Raw genomic sequence first — 24,000 nt, forward strand, 5'->3', positions numbered from 1 at the left:
GTAGTGTATATTACCTGTCAGACTATGAGAACATTGACCCGGCATCATAGTCTGTTGTTGTTGTTGTTGTGCCCATGCATAATTCAATCAATAAGAAGATGTTTACCTTGTGACTCTCCTGTCAATATACCTGGTGTCTTTAGGACAGCCTGGTGTCTTTAGGACAGCCTGGTGTCTTTAGGACAGCCTGGTGTCTTTAGGACAGTCTGGTCCATTCTGGAGATATCACGCTCTAATCCTGTTAACTCACTGGTTGTGTCCCAAATTACTCCCTATAACCTAGATAGTGCCCTATAAGCTGTAGTCAAAAGTAGTGCACTATGTAGGGAATAGGGAGAGTGTTTGTTTTGTGCAGTTTTAGTATTTTAATATTTGACTTGAATCGATGTCATCTGAATTTACAATTCATCTTGCTGCAATTTTTTACACAGAACACTGAAGCATATCTCTGTGAAATGATAATCTCTCTCTCTCTCTCTCTCTCTCTCTCTCTCTCTCTCTCTCTCTCTCTCACCCCTTCTCTCTCTACCGTACTCTCTCTCTCTCTCTCTCTCTCTCTCTCTCTTTCTCTCACCCCTTCTCTCTACCGTACTCTCTGTCTCTCTCTCTCTCTCTCTCTCTCTCTGTCTCTCTCTCTCTTTCTCTCACCCCTTCTCTCTACCATACTCTCTCTCTCTCTCTCTCTCTCTCTGTCTCTCTCTCTCATTCTCTCACCCCTTCTCTCTACCGTACTCTCTCTCTCTCTGTCCCCCCCCCCCCCCCCCCCCCTCCAGTACCGGGCTTCCCCTACTCAGCAGCCAGTGCAGCGGTGGCGGCCTACAGAGGGGCCCATCTAAGAGGTCGAGGGCGTACGGTCTACAACACATTCAGAGCAGCCGCACCCCCACCTCACATCCCCACATACGGAGGGTGAGTATCCCTCTCTTCTCTCTTTATCTTCTCTTTCTGTCTTTATTTCCCTTTGTCTCTCTCTCTCTATCCTCCTCTTTTCTCTCTTTCTTTCTCTCTCTCTATCCTCCTCCTTTCTCCTTTCTCTCTTCCTCTCTCTTTCTTTCTTTCTTTCGCTCTCTAGTTCTTCTTCTCTCTTTCTCTCTGTTTCTCTCTCTAACTGTCTCTCTCTGTGTCTGTATATGATGTGAAATGGGGTTTTCGGGATAGAGGACAGAAGCAGTGCATGCTGATCTTACCCCACCAGAGAAAGCCACCCCATAGCATGTGATCGGGCCCAAAGACTTGCACCTGACCTTGCACAGACTCCTGTGAGATGACCGTCAGTCTGGGCTGGGGGGTTCTGGGGGTTGTAGTGTTTGGGATGGAGTTGCCTCCAGACACTGATCTAAGGTCTATTGTGTACCCTCCTATTGGTTAGGGTTAGGATTGGGGGAAGGGGATCTGTGGGTAACTTCCACCCAGTGCTTATAGCTCTCTGCTGTCTTTGGATTTGGAGAGAGGCCCGCCTCCCCTCTGCCCCTACACCCTCTCCCTCTTCCCCGTGCCCCCTACACCCTCTCCCTCTTCCCCGTGCCCCCTACACCCTCTCCCTCTTCCCCGTGCCCCCTACACCCTCTCCCTCTTCCCCAAGAGGATGATAGCTCTAACAGGGGGCCCTCTCCCTCTTCCCTGCCCCCCCATCCCCTAGAGGATGATAGCTCTAACAGGGGACCATTCCCTCTTCCCTGCCCCCCATCCCCTAGAGGATGATAGCTCTAACAGGGGGCCCTCTCCCTCTTCCGTGCCCCCCCCCCCCCCCTATCCCCTAGAGGATGATAGCTCTAACAGGGGGCCCTCTCCCTCTTCCCTGCCCCCCATCCCCTAGAGGATGATAGCTCTAACAGGGGGCCCTCTCCCTCTTCCCTACCCCCCATCCCTTAGAGGATGATAGCTCTAACAGGGCACCCCCCCCCCATCCCCTAGAGGATGATAGCTCTAACAGGGCCCCCCCATCCCCTAAAGGATGATAGCTCTAATAGCCCCCCCACCCTCATCCCCTAGAGGATGATAGCTCTAACAGACGGAGGCTGAATATGATTTGGATTATAATTTTCCAGTCTTTATTTTCTCTCTTCATAATTGCATCTGGTGTCTAAGGAGGCTGAATGTTATTTTACTAAACTTAACAAATGATGAACAACACTTTGCCCCCCCAGCCAGAAGTGCCGGCTGATTTAAGACACTCTAGCGGAGTCTTGACATAGAGATAGGTGACATAGATAGTATTTCCATGAACTCTGGTCCACTCCTTTAATTGCTCTCATGAAAGCCCAATCTGGAGTCCTTCATGCAGAGCTGGGGGTATTTCTATTACAAATGGCAGTCTGAGGGAGATGAGCGGACTGGGAATGAAATTATGCGACCAACTAGGGACAGACAGACACAAATGCACACGCACACACACACACACACACACACACACACACACACACACACACACACACACACACACACACACACACACACACACACACACACACCAGTCCCAGAGAGCAGTCAAATGAATCTGTCCGAAGCAGAATGCTCTTTCCATGTTGTGACATTTCAGATGTTATCAGAGATCGAGCAAACAGTCTAAAACACATCTAATTGCTGCTGAGACACACACACACACACACACACACACACACACACACACACACACACACACACACACACACACACACACACACACACACACACACACACACACACACACACACACACACACCAGTCCCAGAGAGCAGTCAAATGAATCTGTCCGAAGCAGAATGCTCTTTCCATGTTGTGACATTTCAGATGTTATCAGAGATCGAGCAAACAGTCTAAAACACATCTAATTGCTGCTGAGACACACACACACACACACACACAACATACATACCAAACAACACACATACCAAACAACACACACACACACAACACACACACACATACACATACACACAACACACATCCACATCCACACACACACACACAATAAACACTCAACACACACAACACACACACACACAACACACACACACATACACACACACACACATACACACACACACACACAATAAACACACAACACACACACACACACATACACACACACAACACACACATACACAATAAACACACAACACACACAACACACACACACATACACACACACACACACACACACACAATAAACACACAACACACACACACACACACAATAAACACATAACACAAAAAACACACACACACACATAGACACACACACAACACACACAGACACACATACCACACACACACACACACACACACACACACACACACACACACACACACACACACACACACACACACAGCACATGCACAATACACACACACACAAACACATACACATACACACAACACACATACAACACACACACATACAACACATATACAACAAACACACATACAACACACACACACAACACACAAACAACACACAAACACAACACACACACAACACACATACAACACACACACACATACAACACACACACACATACAACCAACACATGTACAACAAACACACATACAACCAACACACACAACACATACATACAACACACACATACAACACACACACAACACACATGCACTACACACACAACACACACAACACACACATGCAACACACACACATATAACACACACAGACAACACACATACAACACACACAACACACACACACACACACAACACACACAACACAACACACACATACAACACACACACAACACACATGCACTACACACACACACACAACATACACATACAACACACATACAACACACACACACATACACCACACACACATACAACACACACACACACACACAACACACACAACACACACACAACACACACACACACAACACACACAACACACACACACATACAACAAACACACATACAACACACACACGCACACATACAACAAACACACATACAACACACACACACACACACAACACACACATACACAACACACACTTTCAACACACACACAACACACACATACAACACACACATACAACACACACACACAACACACACACAACACACACAAGCACACACACACATATATACGATACCTAGAAACTCTCAGTTTAAACTGGTCTCGTCTCCTTTATCTTGGTCACAGAGGACCAGAAGGCAGAGTGTCATAACAGAGACAGAGAGAGATAACAGATGGACCTGGGAAAAATACTAGATGTAAATGTTATAATCATCATGATCATGAGGTCCTGTGTGGCTCAGTCAGTAGAGCTTGGGGATTGACCTTGGAGCTTGGGGCTTGGAGCTTGTGGCTTGGAGCTTGGACCTTGGACCTTGGAGCTTGGAGCTTGGTGCTTGGCGCTTGGAACTTGAACCTTGTGGCTTGGAGCTTGGACCTTGTGGCTTGGAGCTTGGACCTTGTGGCTTGGAGCTTGGACCTTGTGGCTTGGAGCTTGGACCTTGTGGCTTGGAGCTTGGACCTTGGAGCTTGGACCTTGGAGCTTGGTGCTTGGCGCTTGGAGCCAAATGTTGTTGGTGGTGATTCCCACTGGGGCCACACCCACACGTAAAATATATGAGGTGTTTAGGATAAAAGTGTCTGCTAAATGGAACATGATTATTTGTCATCGAGGAGTTGTTTCAACAGTCTGATCAGAATGTGGTAGGAAGATGAGGTATTTAGCAGTGACAGTAGTGACATCACCTTTAGGACTGTTCACTAGTTCAACTAACTGTTTTCCGATTGGCGTTTCGACTAAGGCCCCCTTTGACTCCTAGTGTGGGGTCCGAGATGCACATTCTGGACCTCCCCAGCCTCGTTACCACCTCAGAGAAAGACTGAATCCCAAATCCCCCCCGTTCCCCTTTGCCCCCCATTTACGTGTTCACACTCACTTCCTCCTTTTGCACAAGTGTCCCAAATGCAGGTAAAACTATAGAGGGTGTAGGGGCTAATTAGCCCCACCGGTAGTCACTTCTACTGAGCCTGCAATGCTGCCAGCTTCAGAGAGAAGTGGAATCCCATACGGCAATGCTGCCAGCTTCAGAGAGAAGTGGAATCCCATAAGGCAATGCTGCCAGCTTCAGAGAGAAGTGGAATCCCATAAGGCAATGCTGCCAGCTTCAGAGAGAAGTGGAATCCCATAAGGCAATGCTGCCAGCTTCAGAGAGAAGTGGAATCCCATAAGGCAATGCTGCCAGCTTCAGAGAGAAGTGGAATCCCATAAGGCAATGCTGCCAGCTTCAGAGAGAAGTGGAATCCCATAAGGCAATGCTGCCAGCTTCAGAGAGAAGTGGAATCCCATAAGGCAATGCTGCCAGCTTCAGAGAGAAGTGGAATCCCATAAGGCAATGCTGCCAGCTTCAGAGAGAAGTGGAATCCCATAAGGCAATGCTGCCAGCTTCAGAGAGATGTGGAATCCCATAAGGCAATGCTGCCAGCTTCAGAGAGAAGTGGAATCCCATAAGGCAATGCTGCCAGCTTCAGAGAGAAGTGGAATCCCATAAGGCAATGCTGCCAGCTTCAGAGAGAAGTGGAATCCCATAAGGCAATGCTGCCAGCTTCAGAGAGAAGTGGAATCCCATAAGGCACCGTGTTTTTTTTTTTTAGTTTGCGCAATTTCACACAAAATAATAGAGAGGCTTTTTCTAATTAAATGACACGTGCGTTTGTTTATGTCCGATGTCCTGACTTGACACGTATAAAAGATGACATAGCACTCATGCTAACTGTTATATTTTGTTAAACGACAGGGGGGGGGGGGGGGGGATTTGTTCATTTTAATTTCTTGCTTGTTTTGTTATTTAAATGTGGAACATGAATTGCACCATTCAAGTCCGGAGTGTTGGTGCTTTTCAAGACAACTGGGAACTCTGGGGGAAAAAAAGAGGTCAAATTGTGACATCAGTGAAAGCCTCAGAAAGCGGAGCTCTAGAAAGATGTCTGAGTTTCCCACTTGGAATTCAGAAGAGTTGGATGACTGTAAAAAAAATTAAAAAATCGAATTCAGAGCTAGTTTTTTTCACAGTTCTCAGTTGTCTTGAACACACTGAAGTCAGACGTCGGAGATTTCCGAGTTCCCAGTTGTTTTGAATGCGGCATGAGTGCCGAAGTTGATGGGTTTATTGATCCCCTCGTCACTCTGGAAGTCACCCTCTGAGTTTCGTCAGCAACACGTGACAACAGAGGGCCCTCCGAGAGAGTTGGTAGGGGGGGGGGGGGGGGCAAGGCGCTGGTTTGGGATTCACAAAGAGAGACAGAGTAGGAAGAGGAGAGTGCCTGCAGAACTTCCCTGTTTGGCTCCACCCCTCTCATGTCTGGTGGTTCTTGATTGGACACACTAACCTCTCCACAGACAGACAGGGTTGGTGTCTAAATGGTGCCTGCATGTCAACTTGCACTAATATGGATGTTTGTTTTGTTTGTGTTTGTTTGTGTTTGCATCCTTTGCAGTGTTGTTTACCAGGATGGATTTTATGGTGCAGATATTTATGTAAGTATTATTACCAGTGAATGACGTAGAGGACCGTAACAGAGATAGATGTGTTTCTACTTACCACTCAGGACACATGACATTCACATGTGCCTGTATTCATGTTGGTTGGTTGTATGCTGAGCCAGGTATTTAGAGAGTTGCAGAGTCAGGTATTTAGAGAGTTGCTGAGTCAGGTATTTAGAGAGTTGCTGAGTCAGGTATTTAGAGAGTTGCTGAGTCAGGTATTTAGAGAGTTGCTGAGTCAGGTATTTAGAGAGTTGCTGAGTCAGGTATTTAGAGAGTTGCTGAGTCAGGTATTTAGAGAGTTGCTGAGTCAGGTATTTAGAGAGTTGCTGAGCCAGGTATTTAGAGAGTTGCTGAGTCAGGTATTTAGAGAGTTGCTGAGCCAGGTATTTAGAGAGTTGCAGAGTCAGGTATTTAGAGAGTTGCTGAGTCAGGTATTTAGAGAGTTGCTGAGCCAGGTATTTAGAGAGTTGCTGAGTCAGGTATTTAGAGAGTTGCTGAGCCAGGTATTTAGAGAGTTGCTGAGTCAGGTATTTAGAGAGTTGCTGAGTCAGGTATTTAGAGAGTTGCTGAGTCAGGTATTTAGAGAGTTGCTGAGTCAGGTATTCAGAGAGTTGCTGAGTCAGGTATTTAGAGAGTTGCTGAGTCAGGTATTTAGAGAGTTGCTGAGCCAGGTATTTAGAGAGTTGCTGAGCCAGGTATTTAGAGAGTTGCTGAGTCAGGTATTTAGAGAGTTGCTGAGCCAGGTATTTAGAGAGTTGCAGAGTCAGGTATTTAGAGAGTTGCTGAGTCAGGTATTTAGAGAGTTGCTGAGTCAGGTATTTAGAGAGTTTCATAGTCAGGTATTTAGAGAGTTGCTGAGTCAGGTATTTAGAGAGTTGCTGAGTCAGGTGTTTAGAGAGTTGCTGAGTAAGGTATTTAGAGAGTTGCTGAGTCAGGTATTTAGAGAGTTGCTGAGTCAGGTATTTAGAGAGTTGCTGAGTCAGGTATTTAGAGAGTTGCTGAGTCAGGTATTTAGAGAGTTGCAGAGTCAGGTATTTAGAGAGTTGCTGAGTCAGATATTTAGAGAGTTGCTGAGTCAGGTATTTAGAGAGTTTCATAGTCAGGTATTTAGAGAGTTGCTGAGTCAGGTATTTAGAGAGTTGCTGAGTCAGGTGTTTAGAGAGTTGCTGAGTAAGGTATTTAGAGAGTTGCTGAGTCAGGTATTTAGAGAGTTGCAGAGTCAGGTATTTAGAGAGTTGCAGAGTCAGGTATTTAGAGAGTTGCTGAGTCAGGTGTTTAGAGAGTTGCTGAGTCAGGTATTTAGAGAGTTGTAGAGTCAGGTATTTAGAGAGTTGCAGAGTCAGGTATTTAGAGAGTTGCTGAGTCAGGTATTTAGAGAGTTGTAGAGTCAGGTATTTAGAGAGTTGCAGAGTCAGGTATTTAGAGAGTTGCTGAGTCAGGTATTTAGAGAGTTGCTGAGTCAGGTATTTAGAGAGTTGCTGAGTAAGGTATTTAGAGAGTTGCTGAGTCAGGTATTTAGAGAGTTGCTGATTCAGGTGTTTAGAGAGTTGCTGAGTAAGGTATTTAGAGAGTTGCTGAGTCAGGTATTTAGAGAGTTGCTGAGTCAGGTATTTAGAGAGTTGCTGAGTCAGGTATTTAGAGAGTTGTAGAGTCAGGTATTTAGAGAGTTGCTGAGTCAGGTATTTAGAGAGTTGCTGAGTCAGGTATTTAGAGAGTTGCTGAGTCAGGTATTTAGAGAGTTGCTGAGTCAGGTATTTAGAGAGTTGTAGAGTCAGGTATTTAGAGAGTTGCTGAGTCAGGTATTTAGAGAGTTGTAGAGTCAGGTATTTAGAGAGTTGCTGAGTCAGGTATTTAGAGAGTTGTAGAGTCAGGTATTTAGAGAGTTGCTGAGTCAGGTATTTAGAGAGTTGTAGAGTCAGGTATTTAGAGAGTTGCTGAGTCAGGTATTTAGAGAGTTGTAGAGTCAGGTATTTAGAGAGTTGCTGAGTCAGGTATTTAGAGAGTTGTAGAGTCAGGTATTTAGAGAGTTGGTGAGTCAGGTATTTAGAGAGTTGCTGAGTCAGGTATTTAGAGAGTTGTAGAGTCAGGTATTTAGAGAGTTGCTGAGTCAGGTATTTAGAGAGTTGTAGAGTCAGGTATTTAGAGAGTTGCTGAGTCAGGTATTTAGAGAGTTGTAGAGTCAGGTATTTAGAGAGTTGCTGAGTCAGGTATTTAGAGAGTTGTAGAGTCAGGTATTTAGAGAGTTGCTGAGTCAGGTATTTAGAGAGTTGTAGAGTCAGGTATTTAGAGAGTTGCTGAGTCAGGTATTTAGAGAGTTGCTGAGTCAGGTATTTAGAGAGTTGCAGAGTCAGGTATTTAGAGAGTTGCAGAGTCAGGTATTTAGAGAGTTGCTGAGTCAGGTATTTAGAGAGTTGCAGAGTCAGGTATTTAGAGAGTTGCAGAGTCAGGTATTTAGAGAGTTGCTGAGTCAGGTATTTAGAGAGTTGCTGAGTCAGGTATTTAGAGAGTTGCTGAGTCAGGTATTTAGAGAGTTGCTGAGTCAGGTATTTAGAGAGTTGCAGAGTCAGGTATTTAGAGAGTTGCAGAGTCAGGTATTTAGAGAGTTGCTGAGTCAGGTATTTAGAGAGTTGCTGAGTCAGGTATTTAGAGAGTTGCTGAGTCAGGTATTTAGAGAGTTGCTGAGTCAGGTGTTTAGAGAGTTGCTGAGTCAGGTATTTAGAGAGTTGCTGATCCAGGTATTTAGAGAGTTGCTGAGTCAGGTATTTAGAGAGTTGCTGAGTCAGGTATTTAGAGAGTTGCTGATTCAGGTATTTAGAGAGTTGTAGAGTCAGGTATTTAGAGAGTTGCAGAGTCAGGTATTTAGAGAGTTGCTGAGTCAGGTATTTAGAGAGTTGCTGAGTCAGGTGTTTAGAGAGTTGCTGAGTAAGGTATTTAGAGAGTTGCTGAGTCAGGTATTTAGAGAGTTGCTGAGTCAGGTATTTAGAGAGTTGCTGAGTCAGGTATTTAGAGAGTTGTAGAGTCAGGTATTTAGAGAGTTGCTGAGTCAGGTATTTAGAGAGTTGCTGAGTCAGGTATTTAGAGAGTTGCTGAGCCAGGTATTTAGAGAGTTGCTGAGCCAGGTATTTAGAGAGTTGCTGAGTCAGGTATTTAGAGAGTTGCTGAGCCAGGTATTTAGAGAGTTGCAGAGTCAGGTATTTAGAGAGTTGCTGAGTCAGGTATTTAGAGAGTTGCTGAGTCAGGTATTTAGAGAGTTTCATAGTCAGGTATTTAGAGAGTTGCTGAGTCAGGTATTTAGAGAGTTGCTGAGTCAGGTGTTTAGAGAGTTGCTGAGTAAGGTATTTAGAGAGTTGCTGAGTCAGGTATTTAGAGAGTTGCTGAGTCAGGTATTTAGAGAGTTGCTGAGTCAGGTATTTAGAGAGTTGCTGAGTCAGGTATTTAGAGAGTTGCAGAGTCAGGTATTTAGAGAGTTGCTGAGTCAGATATTTAGAGAGTTGCTGAGTCAGGTATTTAGAGAGTTTCATAGTCAGGTATTTAGAGAGTTGCTGAGTCAGGTATTTAGAGAGTTGCTGAGTCAGGTGTTTAGAGAGTTGCTGAGTAAGGTATTTAGAGAGTTGCTGAGTCAGGTATTTAGAGAGTTGCAGAGTCAGGTATTTAGAGAGTTGCAGAGTCAGGTATTTAGAGAGTTGCTGAGTCAGGTGTTTAGAGAGTTGCTGAGTCAGGTATTTAGAGAGTTGTAGAGTCAGGTATTTAGAGAGTTGCAGAGTCAGGTATTTAGAGAGTTGCTGAGTCAGGTATTTAGAGAGTTGTAGAGTCAGGTATTTAGAGAGTTGCAGAGTCAGGTATTTAGAGAGTTGCTGAGTCAGGTATTTAGAGAGTTGCTGAGTCAGGTATTTAGAGAGTTGCTGAGTAAGGTATTTAGAGAGTTGCTGAGTCAGGTATTTAGAGAGTTGCTGATTCAGGTGTTTAGAGAGTTGCTGAGTAAGGTATTTAGAGAGTTGCTGAGTCAGGTATTTAGAGAGTTGCTGAGTCAGGTATTTAGAGAGTTGCTGAGTCAGGTATTTAGAGAGTTGTAGAGTCAGGTATTTAGAGAGTTGCTGAGTCAGGTATTTAGAGAGTTGCTGAGTCAGGTATTTAGAGAGTTGCTGAGTCAGGTATTTAGAGAGTTGCTGAGTCAGGTATTTAGAGAGTTGTAGAGTCAGGTATTTAGAGAGTTGCTGAGTCAGGTATTTAGAGAGTTGTAGAGTCAGGTATTTAGAGAGTTGCTGAGTCAGGTATTTAGAGAGTTGTAGAGTCAGGTATTTAGAGAGTTGCTGAGTCAGGTATTTAGAGAGTTGTAGAGTCAGGTATTTAGAGAGTTGCTGAGTCAGGTATTTAGAGAGTTGTAGAGTCAGGTATTTAGAGAGTTGCTGAGTCAGGTATTTAGAGAGTTGTAGAGTCAGGTATTTAGAGAGTTGGTGAGTCAGGTATTTAGAGAGTTGCTGAGTCAGGTATTTAGAGAGTTGTAGAGTCAGGTATTTAGAGAGTTGCTGAGTCAGGTATTTAGAGAGTTGTAGAGTCAGGTATTTAGAGAGTTGCTGAGTCAGGTATTTAGAGAGTTGTAGAGTCAGGTATTTAGAGAGTTGCTGAGTCAGGTATTTAGAGAGTTGTAGAGTCAGGTATTTAGAGAGTTGCTGAGTCAGGTATTTAGAGAGTTGTAGAGTCAGGTATTTAGAGAGTTGCTGAGTCAGGTATTTAGAGAGTTGCTGAGTCAGGTATTTAGAGAGTTGCTGAGTCAGGTATTTAGAGAGTTGCAGAGTCAGGTATTTAGAGAGTTGCTGAGTCAGGTATTTAGAGAGTTGCAGAGTCAGGTATTTAGAGAGTTGCAGAGTCAGGTATTTAGAGAGTTGCTGAGTCAGGTATTTAGAGAGTTGCTGAGTCAGGTATTTAGAGAGTTGCTGAGTCAGGTATTTAGAGAGTTGCTGAGTCAGGTATTTAGAGAGTTGCAGAGTCAGGTATTTAGAGAGTTGCAGAGTCAGGTATTTAGAGAGTTGCTGAGTCAGGTATTTAGAGAGTTGCTGAGTCAGGTATTTAGAGAGTTGCTGAGTCAGGTATTTAGAGAGTTGCTGAGTCAGGTGTTTAGAGAGTTGCTGAGTCAGGTATTTAGAGAGTTGCTGATCCAGGTATTTAGAGAGTTGCTGAGTCAGGTATTTAGAGAGTTGCTGAGTCAGGTATTTAGAGAGTTGCTGATTCAGGTATTTAGAGAGTTGTAGAGTCAGGTATTTAGAGAGTTGCAGAGTCAGGTATTTAGAGAGTTGCTGAGTCAGGTATTTAGAGAGTTGCTGAGTCAGGTGTTTAGAGAGTTGCTGAGTAAGGTATTTAGAGAGTTGCTGAGTCAGGTATTTAGAGAGTTGCTGAGTCAGGTATTTAGAGAGTTGCTGAGTCAGGTATTTAGAGAGTTGTAGAGTCAGGTATTTAGAGAGTTGCTGAGTCAGGTATTTAGAGAGTTGCTGAGTCAGGTATTTAGAGAGTTGCTGAGTCAGGTGTTTAGAGAGTTGCTGAGTCAGGTATTTAGAGAGTTGCTGATCCAGGTATTTAGAGAGTTGCTGAGTCAGGTATTTAGAGAGTTGCTGAGTCAGGTATTTAGAGAGTTGCTGAGTCAGGTATTTAGAGAGTTGTAGAGTCAGGTATTTAGAGAGTTGCAGAGTCAGGTATTTAGAGAGTTGCTGAGTCAGGTATTTAGAGAGTTGCTGAGTCAGGTATTTAGAGAGTTGCTGAGTCAGGTATTTAGAGAGTTGCTGAGTCAGGTATTTAGAGAGTTGTAGAGTCAGGTATTTAGAGAGTTGCTGAGTCAGGTATTTAGAGAGTTGCTGAGTCAGGTATTTAGAGAGTTGTAGAGTCAGGTATTTAGAGAGTTGCTGAGTCAGGTATTTAGAGAGTTGCTGAGTCAGGTATTTAGAGAACTGGGAATTTGAGGTTTCTACATTATGATGCATTTACATGACACTTTAATTAATAATCTATCGCTCCCCAGCAACATTATGTGGGGGATATTTAAACTGTGCTATGTAACTGAATGTCTAATTAGAACAATATTCAACATGACAAAAGTTGGCCCAACTCTCTAAAATGGCCTAGAGCAGCTCAATGGAATGTAAACACACCCAGCCATACCAATGTCTATAGGCCTACATCAGCTCAATGGAATGTAAACACACCCAGCCATACCAATGTCTATAGACCTACATCAGCTCAATGTAATGTAAACACACCCAGCCATACCAATGTCTATAGACCTACATCAGCTCAATGTAATGTAAACACACCCAGGCATACCAATGTTTATAGACCTACATCAGCTCAATGTAATGTAAACACACCCAGCCATACCAATGTTTATAGACCTACATCAGCTCAATGTAATGTAAACAAACCCAGCCATACCAATGTCTATAGACCTACATCAGCTCAATGTAATGTAAACACACCCAGCCATACCAATGTTTATAGACCTACATCAGCTCAATGTAATGTAAACACATGAGCCGTCCTCCCCTCAGCAGCCTCCGGGACTGCAACCAACCCATACAAATCCAGAAATATAATACAATATTACATCAGTAGAATGGTAATAATATAGTACAGTATTACATCAGTATAATGGTTATAATATAGTACAATATTACATCAGTATAATGGTAATAATATAGTATAATATTACATCAGTAGAATGGTAATACTATAGTACAGTAATACATCAGTATAATGGTAATAATATAGTACAGTATTACATCAGTATAATGGTAATAATATAGTACAGTAATACATCAGTATAATGGTAATAATATAGTACAATATTACATCAGTAGAATGGTAATACTATAGTACAGTAATACATCAGTAGAATGGTAATAATACAGTACAGTAATACATCAGTATAATGGTAATAATATAGTACAGTATTACATCAGTAGAATGGTAATAATATAGTACAGTATTACATCAGTAGAATGGTAATAATATAGTACAGTATTACATCAGTATAATGGTAATAATATAGTACAATATTACATCAGTAGAATGGTAATACTATAGTACAGTAATACATCAGTATAATGGTAATAATATAGTACAGTATTACATCAGTATAATGGTAATAATATAGTACAGTAATACATCAGTATAATGGTAATAATATAGTACAATATTACATCAGTAGAATGGTAATAATATAGTACAATATTACATCAGTAGAATGGTAATAATATAGTACAATATTACATCAGTAGAATGCTAATAATGTAGTACAGTATTACATCAGTATAATGGTAATAATATAATACAATATTATATCAGTATAATGGTAATAATATAGTACAGTATTACATCAGTAGAATGGTAATAATATAGTACAATATTAGATCAGTAGAATGGTAATAATATAGTACAATATTAGATCAGTAGAATGGTAATAATATAGTACACTATTACATCCTTAGAATGGTAATAATATAGTACAGTAATACATCAGTATAATGGTAATAATATAGTACAATATTAGATCAGTAGAATGGTAATAATATAGTACAATATTACATCAGTAGAATGGTAATAATATAGTACAATATTAGTTCAGTAGAATGGTAATAATATAGTACAATATTACATTAGTAGAATGGCAATAATATAGTACAGTAATACATCAGTATAATGGTAATAATATAGTACAATATTAGATCAGTAGAATGGTAATAATATAGTACAATATCACATCAGTAGAATGGTAATAATATAGTACAATATTACATCCTTAGAATGGTAATAATATAGTACAGTAATACATCAGTATAATGGTAATAATATAGTACAATATTAGATCAGTAGAATGGTACTAATATAGTACAGTATTACATCAGTAGAATGGTAATAATATAGTACAATATTACATCAGTAGAATGGTAATAATATAGTACAATATTACATTAGTAGAATGGTAATAATACAGTACAGTATTACATCAGTAGAATGGTAATAATATAGTACAATATTACATCAGTAGAATGGTAATAATATAGTACAATATTACATTAGTAGAATGGTAATAATACAGTACAGTATTACATCAGTATAATGGTAATAATATAATACAATATTACATCAGTATAATGGTAATAATATAGTACAATATTAGATCAGTAGAATGGTAATAATATGGTACAATATTACATCCTTAGAATGGTAATAATATAGTACAGTAATACATCAGTATAATGGTAATAATATAGTACAATATTAGATCAGTAGAATGGTACTAATATAGTACAGTATTACATCAGTAGAATGGTAATAATATAGTACAATATTACATCAGTAGAATGGTAATAATATAGTACAATATTACATTAGTAGAATGGTAATAATACAGTACAGTATTACATCAGTAGAATGGTAATAATATAGTACAATATTACATCAGTAGAATGGTAATAATATAGTACAATATTAGATCAGTAGAATGGTAATAATATAGTACAATATTACATCAGTAGAATGGCAATAATATAGTACAGTAATACATCAGTATAATGGTAATAATATAGTACAATATTAGATCAGTATAATGGTAATAATATAGTACAGTATTACATCAGTAGAATGGTAATAATATATTACAGTAATACATCAGTAGAATGGTAATAATGTAGTACAGTATCAGTGATATTACTGAAGATGTATCATCTCCACATTGTTGGAAGAAATGAGGTGCATTGTGGGTAGATGAGCAGAGAACAGTAGGAACACTATATTTAACAGGAACCAGAAACAGGAGACACTATATTTAACAGGAACCAGAAACAAGAGACACTATATTTAACAGGAACCAGAAACAGGAGACACTATATTTAACAGGAACCAGAAACAGGAAACACTATATTTAACAGGAACCAGAAACAGGAGACACTATATTTAACAGGAACCAGAAATAGGAGACAATATATTTAACAGGAACCAGAAACAGGAAACACTATATTTAACAGGAACCAGAAACAGGAAACACTATATTTAACAGGAACCAGAAACAGGAAACAGTATATTTAACAGGAACCAGAAACAGGAGACACTACATTTTTTATAGGGACCAGAATCACGTCATCTCCTGGGTGCTTGCTGCTCTGCTCTGTGTGGTGAAATGCATGCTGGTCGTGTTTCTGGCCATGGCGTGGTTGGCGTGACTTTGTGGTTGGTTGAACATGGAGTCTTGCTGTGCTCACAGACTGATCGTCACTGCATAACCGCACACCCGCCTGTCGCATGGATGTGTGTGTGTGTGTGTGTGTGCGTGCGTGTGTGTGTGCGTGCGTGTGTGTGTGTGTGTCGTGTTTGCCTGATTGAACAGCTGATGGCAGCATTACATAAATTAAAATCTGTGTTCTTTATAGAACATATGGGAATCTGTTGCAAGGCAGTTCTGTCAAATTAGTCTTTGAAAACAAATATTAAATTTTAATGAAAACATGTATCTACTTCCATTTATTATGAAATCAATACATTATTGACCGTGTGGCGTAATTCATTCAGCACACAGAAATATTTACCATCCAAAGCATTTCATTGGCATTGAGTCCTGCGTCAGCCTTGCTATTGATCAGACTGTGTGATGGTGTATTCTGTCAATGTAGGAATCAATCACATTGATTAATCTCTGTATCTGTGTGTGTCTGTGTGTGTGTGTGTGTGTGTGTGTGTGTGTGTGTGTGTGTGTGTGTGTGTGTGTGTGTGTGTGTGTGTGTGTGTGTGTGTGTGTGTGTGTGTGTTTCCAGGGGGGCTATGCTGCCTACAGGTATACTCAGCCTGCTGCCGCCACAGCTGCTGCATACGGTGACAGGTGAGATGGACCTCTTCTTTTTTATCTCTCGCTCTCCGTCTCTCTTTCTGTCGCTCTCTCTCTCGCTCAACTTCTCTCTCTCGCTCAACCTCTCTCTCTCTCGCTCAACCTCTCTCTCTCTCTCTGTCTCTCTTTCTGTCTCTCTCTCTCTCTCTCTCTCTCTCTCTCTCTCTCTCTCTCTCTCTCTCTCGCTCAACCTCTCTCAACCTCTCCCTCAATTCAATTCAATTTCAATTCAAGGGCTTTATTGGCATGGGAAACGTGTTAACATTGCCAAAGCAAGTGAGGTAGACAACATACAAAGTGAATATATAAAGTGAAAAACAACAAAAATTAACAGTAAACATTACACATACAGAGGTTTCAAAACAGTAAAGACATTACAAATGTCATATTATATATATATATATACAGTGTTTTAACAATGTACAAATGGTTAAAGGACACAAGATAAAATAAATAAGCATAAATATGGGTTGTATTTACAATGGTGTGTGTTCTTCACTGGTTGCCCTTTTCTCGTGGCAACAGGTCACAAATCTTGCTGCTGTGATGGCACACTGTGGAATTTCACCCAGTAGATATGGGAGTTTTTCAAATTTGAATTTGTTTTCGAATTCTTTGTGGATCTGTGTAATCTGAGGGAAATATGTCTCTCTAATATGGTCATACATTGGGCAGGAGGTTAGGAAGTGCAGCTCAGTTTCCACCTCATTTTGTGGGCAGTGAGCACATAGCCTGTCTTCTCTTGAGACCCATGTCTGCCTACGGCGGCCTTTCTCAATAGCAAGGCTATGCTCACTGAGTCTGTACATAGTCAAAGCTTTCCTTAATTTTGGGTCAGTCACAGTGGTCAGGTATTCTGCCGCTGTGTACTCTCTGTTTAGGGCCAAATAGCATTCTAGTTTGCTCTGTTTTTTTGTTAATTCTTTCCAATGTGTCAAGTAATTATCTTTTTGTTTTCTCATGATTTGGTTGGGTCTAATTGTGCTGTTGTCCTGGGGCTCTGTAGGGTGTGTTTGTGTTTGTGAACAGAGCCCCAGGACCAGCTTGCTTAGGGGACTCTTCTCCAGGTTCATCTCTCTGTAGGTGATGGCTTTGTTATGGAAGGTTTGTGAATCACTTCCTTTTAGGTGGTTGTAGAATTTAACGGCTCTTTTCTGGATTTTGATAATTAGTGGGTATCGGCCTAATTCTGCTCTGCATGCATTATTTGGTGTTCTACGTTGTACACGGAGGATATTTTTGCAGAATTCTGCGTGCAGAGTCTCAATTTGGTGTTTGTCCCATTTTGTGAAGTCTTGGTTGGTGAGCGGACCCCAGACCTCACAACCATAAAGGGCAATGGGCTCTATGACTGATTCAAGTATTTTTAGCCAAATCCTAATTGGTATGTTGAAATTTATGTTTCTTTTGATGGCATAGAATGCCCTTCTTGCCTTGTCTCTCAGATCGTTCACAGCTTTGTGGAAGTTACCTGTGGCGCTGATGTTTAGGCCAAGGTATGTACAGTTTTTTGTGCGCTCTAGGGCAACAGTGTCTAGATGGAATTTGTATTTATGGTCCTGGTGACTGGACCTTTTTTGGAACACCATTATTTTGGTCTTACTGAGATTTACTGTCAGGGCCCAGGTCTGACAGAATCTGTGCATAAGATCTAGGTGCTGCTGTAGGCCCTCCTTGGTTGGTGACAGAAGCACCAGATCATCGGCAAACAGCAGACATTTGACTTCGGATTCTAGCAGGGGGAGGCCGGGTGCTGCAGACTTTTCTAGTGCCCGCGCCAATTCGTTGATATATATGTTGAAGAGGGTGGGGCTTAAGCTGCATCCCTGTCTAACCCCACGACCCTGTGTGAAGAAATGTGTGTTTTTTGCCAATTTAAACCGCACACTTGCTGTTTGTGTACATGGATTTTATAATGTCGTATGTTTTACCCCCAACACCACTTTCCATCAGTTTGTATAGCAGACCCTCATGCCAGATTGAGTCGAAGGCTTTTTTAAAATCAACAAAGCATGAGAAGACTTTGCCTTTGTTTTGGTTTGTTTGGTTGTCAATTAGGGTGTGCAGGGTGAATACATGGTCTGTTGTACGGTAATTTGGTAAAAAGCCAATTTGACATTTGCTCAGTACATTGTTTTCATTGAGGAAATGAACAAGTTTGCTGTTAATAACAATGCAGAGGATTTTCCCAAGGTTACTGTTGACACATATTCCACGGTAGTTATTGGGGTCAAATTTGTCTCCACTTTTGTGGATTGGGCTGATAAGTCCTTGGTTCCAAATATTGGGGAAGATGCTAAGTATGATGTTAAAGAGTTTTAGTATAGCCAATTGGAATTTGTTGTCTGTATATTTGATCATTTCATTGAGGATACCATCAACACCACAGGCCTTTTTGGGTTGGAGGGTTTTTATTTTGTCCTGTAACTCATTCAATGTAATTGGAGAATCCAGTGGGTTCTGGTAGTCTTTAATAGATGATTCTAAGATCTGTATTTGATCATGTATATGTTTTTGCTCTTTATTCTTTGTTATAGAGCCAAAAAGATTGGAGAAGTGGTTTACCCATACATCTCCATTTTGGATAGATAATTATTCTTGTTGTTGTTTGTTTAGTGTTTTCCAATTTTCCCAGAAGTGGTTAGAGTCTATGGATTCTTCAATTGCATTGAGCTGATTTCTGACATGCTGTTCCTTCTTTTTCCGTAGTGTATTTCTGTATTGTTTTAGTGATTCACCATAGTGAAGGCGTAGACTCAGGTTTTCCGGGTCTCTATGTTTTTGGTTGGACAGGTTTCTCAATTTCTTTCTTAGATTTTTGCATTCTTCTCACTCTCCCTCTCTCTCTCATGCTCTTGCTCGCTCTCTCTCTCTCAACCGCTCTCTCTCTCTCGCTCAACCTCTCTCTCTCTCTCTCTCTCGCTCTACTTCTCTCACTCTCCCTCTCTCTCTCTAGTACTGTGGTGATAGATGTATAGTAGATATTTAACATGGAACAGTAGATAGTACTGTGGTGTTAGATGTATAGTAGATATTTAACATGGAACAGTAGATAGTACTGTGGTGTTAGATGTATAGTAGATATTTAACATGGAACAGTAGATAGTTCTGTGGTGTTAGATGTAGATATTTAACATGGAACAGTAGATAGTACTGTGGTGTATAGTAGATATTTAACATGGAACAGTAGATAGTACTGTGGTGTTAGATGTATAGTAGAAATTTAACATGGAACAGTAGATGGTCTCTGCTTCATATTGACATGTTTCTGGGGAGGACTGTTAGAGAGAGAGAGAGTAACAGTCCTCTCTGCTTCATATTGACATGTTTCTGGGGAGGACTGTTAGAGAGAGAGAGTAACAGTCCTCTCTGCTTCATATTGACATGTTTCTGGGGAGGACTGTTAGAGAGAGAGAGAGTAACAGTAATCTCTGCTTCATATTGACATGTTTCTGGGGAGGACTGTTAGAGAGAGAGAGTAACAGTCCTCTCTGCTTCATATTGACATGTTTCAGGGGAGGACTGTTAGAGAGAGAGACTAACAGTCCTCTACTTCATATTGACATGTTTCTGGGGAGGACTGTTAGAGAGAGAGAGAGTAACAGTCCTCTCTGCTTCATATTGACATGTTTCTGGGGAGGACTGTTAGAGAGAGAGAGTAACAGTCTTCTCTGCTTCATATTGACATGTTTCTGGGGAGGACTGTTAGAGAGAGAGAGAGTAACAGTCCTCTCTGCTTCATATTGACATGTTTCTGGGGAGGACTGTTAGAGAGAGAGAGTAACAGTCTTCTCTGCTTCATATTGACATGTTTCTGGGGAGGACTGTTAGAGAGAGAGAGAGTAACAGTCCTCTCTGCTTCATATTGACATGTTTCTGGGGAGGACTGTTAGAGAGAGAGAGTAACAGTCCTCTCTGCTTCATATTGACATGTTTCTGGGGAGGACTGTTAGAGAGAGAGAGAGTAACAGTCCTCTATGCTTCATATTGACATGTTTCTGGGGAGGACTGTTAGAGAGAGAGAGTAACAGTCCTCTCTGCTTCATATTGACATGTTTCTGGGGAGGACTGTTAGAGAGAGAGAGAGTAACAGTCCTCTCTGCTTCATATTGACATGTTTCTGGGGAGGACTGTTAGAGAGAGAGAGAGTAACAGTCTTCTCTGCTTCATATTGACATGTTTCTGGGGAGGACTGTTAGAGAGAGAGAGTAACAGTCCTCTCTGCTTCATATTGACATGTTTCTGGGGAGGACTGTTAGAGAGAGAGAGTAACAGTCCTCTGCTTCATATTGACATGTTTCTGGGGAGGACTGTTAGAGAGAGAGAGAGTAACAGTCCTCTCTGCTTCATATTGACATGTTTCTGGGGAGGACTGTTAGAGAGAGAGAGAGTAACAGTCCTCTCTGCTTCATATTGACATGTTTCTGGGGAGGACTGTTAGAGAGAGAGAGAGTAACAGTCCTCTCTGCTTCATATTGACATGTTTCTGTGGAGGACTGTTAGAGAGAGAGAGAGTAACAGTCCTCTCTGCTTCATATTGACATGTTTCTGGGGAGGACTGTTAGAGAGAGAGAGAGTAACAGTCCTCTCTGCTTCATATTGACATGTTTCTGTGGAGGACTGTTAGAGAGAGAGAGAGTAACAGTCCTCTCTGCTTCATATTGACATGTTTCTGGGGAGGACTGTTAGATAGAGAGAGTAACAGTCCTCTCTGCTTCATATTGACATGTTTCTGGGGAGGACTGTTAGAGAGAGAGAGAGTAACAGTCTTCTCTGCTTCATATTGACATGTTTCCGGGGAGGACTGTTAGTGAGCTGGAGTAACAGTCCTCTCTGCTTCATATTGACATGTTTCTGGGGAGGACTGTTAGAGAGAGAGAGAGTAACAGCCCTCTCTGCTTCATATTGACATGTTTCTGGGGAGGACTGTTAGAGAGAGAGAGAGTAACAGTCCTCTCTGCTTCATATTGACATGTTTCTGGGGAGGACTGTTAGAGAGAGAGAGTAACAGTCCTCTCTGCTTCATATTGACATGTTTCTGGGGAGGACTGTTAGAGAGAGAGAGAGTAACAGTCCTCTCTGCTTCATATTGACATGTTTCTGGGGAGGACTGTTAGAGAGAGAGAGTAACAGTCCTCTCTGCTTCATATTGACATGTTTCTGGGGAGGACTGTTAGAGAGAGAGAGAGTAACAGTCTTCTCTGCTTCATATTGACATGTTTCTGGGGAGGACTGTTAGAGAGAGAGAGTAACAGTCCTCTCTGCTTCATATTGACATGTTTCTGGGGAGGACTGTTAGAGAGAGAGAGTAACAGTCCTCTGCTTCATATTGACATGTTTCTGGGGAGGACTGTTAGAGAGAGAGAGAGTAACAGTCCTCTCTGCTTCATATTGACATGTTTCCGGGGAGGACTGTTAGTGAGCTGGAGTAACAGTCCTCTCTGCTTCATATTGACATGTTTCTGGGGAGGACTGTTAGAGAGAGAGAGAGTAACAGCCCTCTCTGCTTCATATTGACATGTTTCTGGGGAGGACTGTTAGAGAGAGAGAGAGAGTAACAGTCCTCTCTGCTTCATATTGACATGTTTCTGGGGAGGACTGTTAGAGAGAGAGACTAACAGTCCTCTGCTTCATATTGACATGTTTCCGGGGAGGACTGTTAGTGAGCTGGAGTAACAGTCCTCTCTGCTTCATATTGACATGTTTCTGGGGAGGACTGTTAGAGAGAGAGAGAGTAACAGTCCTCTCTGCTTCATATTGACATGTTTCTGGGGAGGACTGTTAGAGAGAGAGAGTAACAGTCCTCTCTGCTTCATATTGACATGTTTCTGGGGAGGACTGTTAGAGAGAGAGAGAGTAACAGTCTTCTCTGCTTCATATTGACATGTTTCTGGGGAGGACTGTTAGAGAGAGAGAGAGTAACAGTCTTCTCTGCTTCATATTGACATGTTTCTGGGGAGGACTGTTAGTGAGCTGGAGTAACAGTCCTCTGCTTCATATTGACATGTTTCAGGGGAGGACTGTTAGAGAGAGAGAGAGTAACAGTCCTCTCTGCTTCATATTGACTTGTTTCCGGGGAGGACTGTTAGAGAGAGAGAGTAACAGTCCTCTCTGCTTCATATTGACATGTTTCAGGGGAGGACTGTTAGAGAGAGAGAGAGTAACAGTCCTCTCTGCTTCATATTGACTTGTTTCCGGGGAGGACTGTTAGAGAGCTGGAGTAACAGTCCTCTGCTTCATATTGACATGTTTCTGTGGAGGACTGTTAGATAGAGAGAGTAACAGTCCTCTCTGCTTCATATTGACATGTTTCTGGGGAGGACTGTTAGAGAGAGAGAGAGTAACAGTCCTCTCTGCTTCATATTGACATGTTTCTGGGGAGGACTGTTAGAGAGAGAGAGAGTAACAGTCCTCTCTGCTTCATATTGACATGTTTCTGGGGAGGACTGTTAGAGAGAGAGAGAGTAACAGTCCTCTCTGCTTCATATTGACATGTTTCTGGGGAGGACTGTTAGAGAGAGAGGGGGAGTAACAGTCCTCTCTGCTTCATATTGACATAGTTTTCACATTATTATGCTTCAGATTCTCTACTTTTCTTATTAAATCCTTTGTCCCATCCTCTCCTCCTCATCATCCCTCTTTCTCCCCATTCCTCTCCACGTCATCCTCTACACCTCCATCTCTAAATCATCCCTCCCCACGTCCCTCCCTCCCCCATCCCGTCTTCTCTTTCCTCCTGTCTTACCCCCCCCCCTCCCCAGATCTCCCCTCAGAAAGCACATGGGTATTGTGAATCTTCCCTCCACCTCCTTACCCTCCATGCCTCTCCCCATCCTGTCTTCCCCTCTCCTCCCTCCCCCTCCCCAGATCTCCCCTCAGAAAGCACAGTGCTATTGTGAATCTTATCTTCTCTTGCAGAGATAATTTGGTCCTCCTTGCAGCAGATGAAATGTCTTGTAACACCTCTACAGGTAATCATAAATACAGAGAGATATAGAATACAACTCAGTATCAAATCACATCACGCCGCCCCTCTCTATCTCTCTCTCTCACCCCTCTCTCTCTCTCTCCCAATATCTCTCTCTCTCTCTCTCTCTCGCTCTCTCGCTCTCTCCCAATCTCTCTCTCTCTCTCTCTCTCGCTCTATCGCTCTCGCTCTATCGCTCTCTATCTATCTCTCTCTCCCATTCTCTCTCTCTCACCCATTCTCTCTCTCGCTCTATCTCGCTCTCTCTCACGCTCTCTAGCTCTCTCTCTCCCATTCTCTCTCTCTCTCTCTCTCCCATTCTATCTCTCTCCCATTTAATCTCTCTCTCCCATTCTCTCTCTTTCTCGCTCTCTCTCACGCTCTCTAGCTCTCTCTCTCCCATTCTCTCTCTCTCTCTCTCTCTCTCTCTCGCTCTATCGCGCTCTCTCGCTCCCATTATATCTCTCTCCCATTCTATCTCTCTCTCCCTCTCTCTCTCCCATTCTCTCTCTCTCTCTCTCTCTCTCTCGCTCTATCGCTCTCTACCTCTCTCTCTCTCCCATTCTATCTCTCTCTCTCCCTCTCTCTCTCCCATTCTCTCTCTCGCTCTATCTCACTCTCTCTCACGCTCTCTAGCTCTCTCTCTCCCATTCTATCTCTCTCTCCCATTC

The 24,000-nt window shown here is 42.1% G+C and overlaps 1 protein-coding gene across 7 annotated transcripts in view; it reads left to right on the forward strand.

Moving 5' to 3' along the window:
• The window catches only part of LOC118938379 (RNA binding protein fox-1 homolog 1), a 391,360-nt gene that overhangs the window by 352,352 nt on the left and 15,008 nt on the right, over window positions 1-24,000 (forward strand). For 4 of the 7 annotated variants that reach the window (XM_036942118.1, XM_036942113.1, XM_036942112.1 and 1 more), the window contains 3 exons: window positions 774-909; window positions 6,446-6,485; window positions 16,292-16,356. In XM_036942118.1, the coding sequence (XP_036798013.1) occupies window positions 774-909; window positions 6,446-6,485; window positions 16,292-16,356 (241 nt within the window). Of the gene's footprint in view, window positions 1-773; window positions 910-6,445; window positions 6,486-16,291; window positions 16,357-23,280; window positions 23,334-24,000 lie in introns of all 7 variants that reach the window. The other 3 variants (XM_036942114.1, XM_036942116.1, XM_036942119.1) reach the window with 3 other exon arrangements.

This window comes from Oncorhynchus mykiss, chromosome 13 (genome assembly GCF_013265735.2).
Source record: "Oncorhynchus mykiss isolate Arlee chromosome 13, USDA_OmykA_1.1, whole genome shotgun sequence".
In the NCBI taxonomy this organism is placed as follows: Eukaryota; Metazoa; Chordata; class Actinopteri; order Salmoniformes; family Salmonidae; genus Oncorhynchus; species Oncorhynchus mykiss.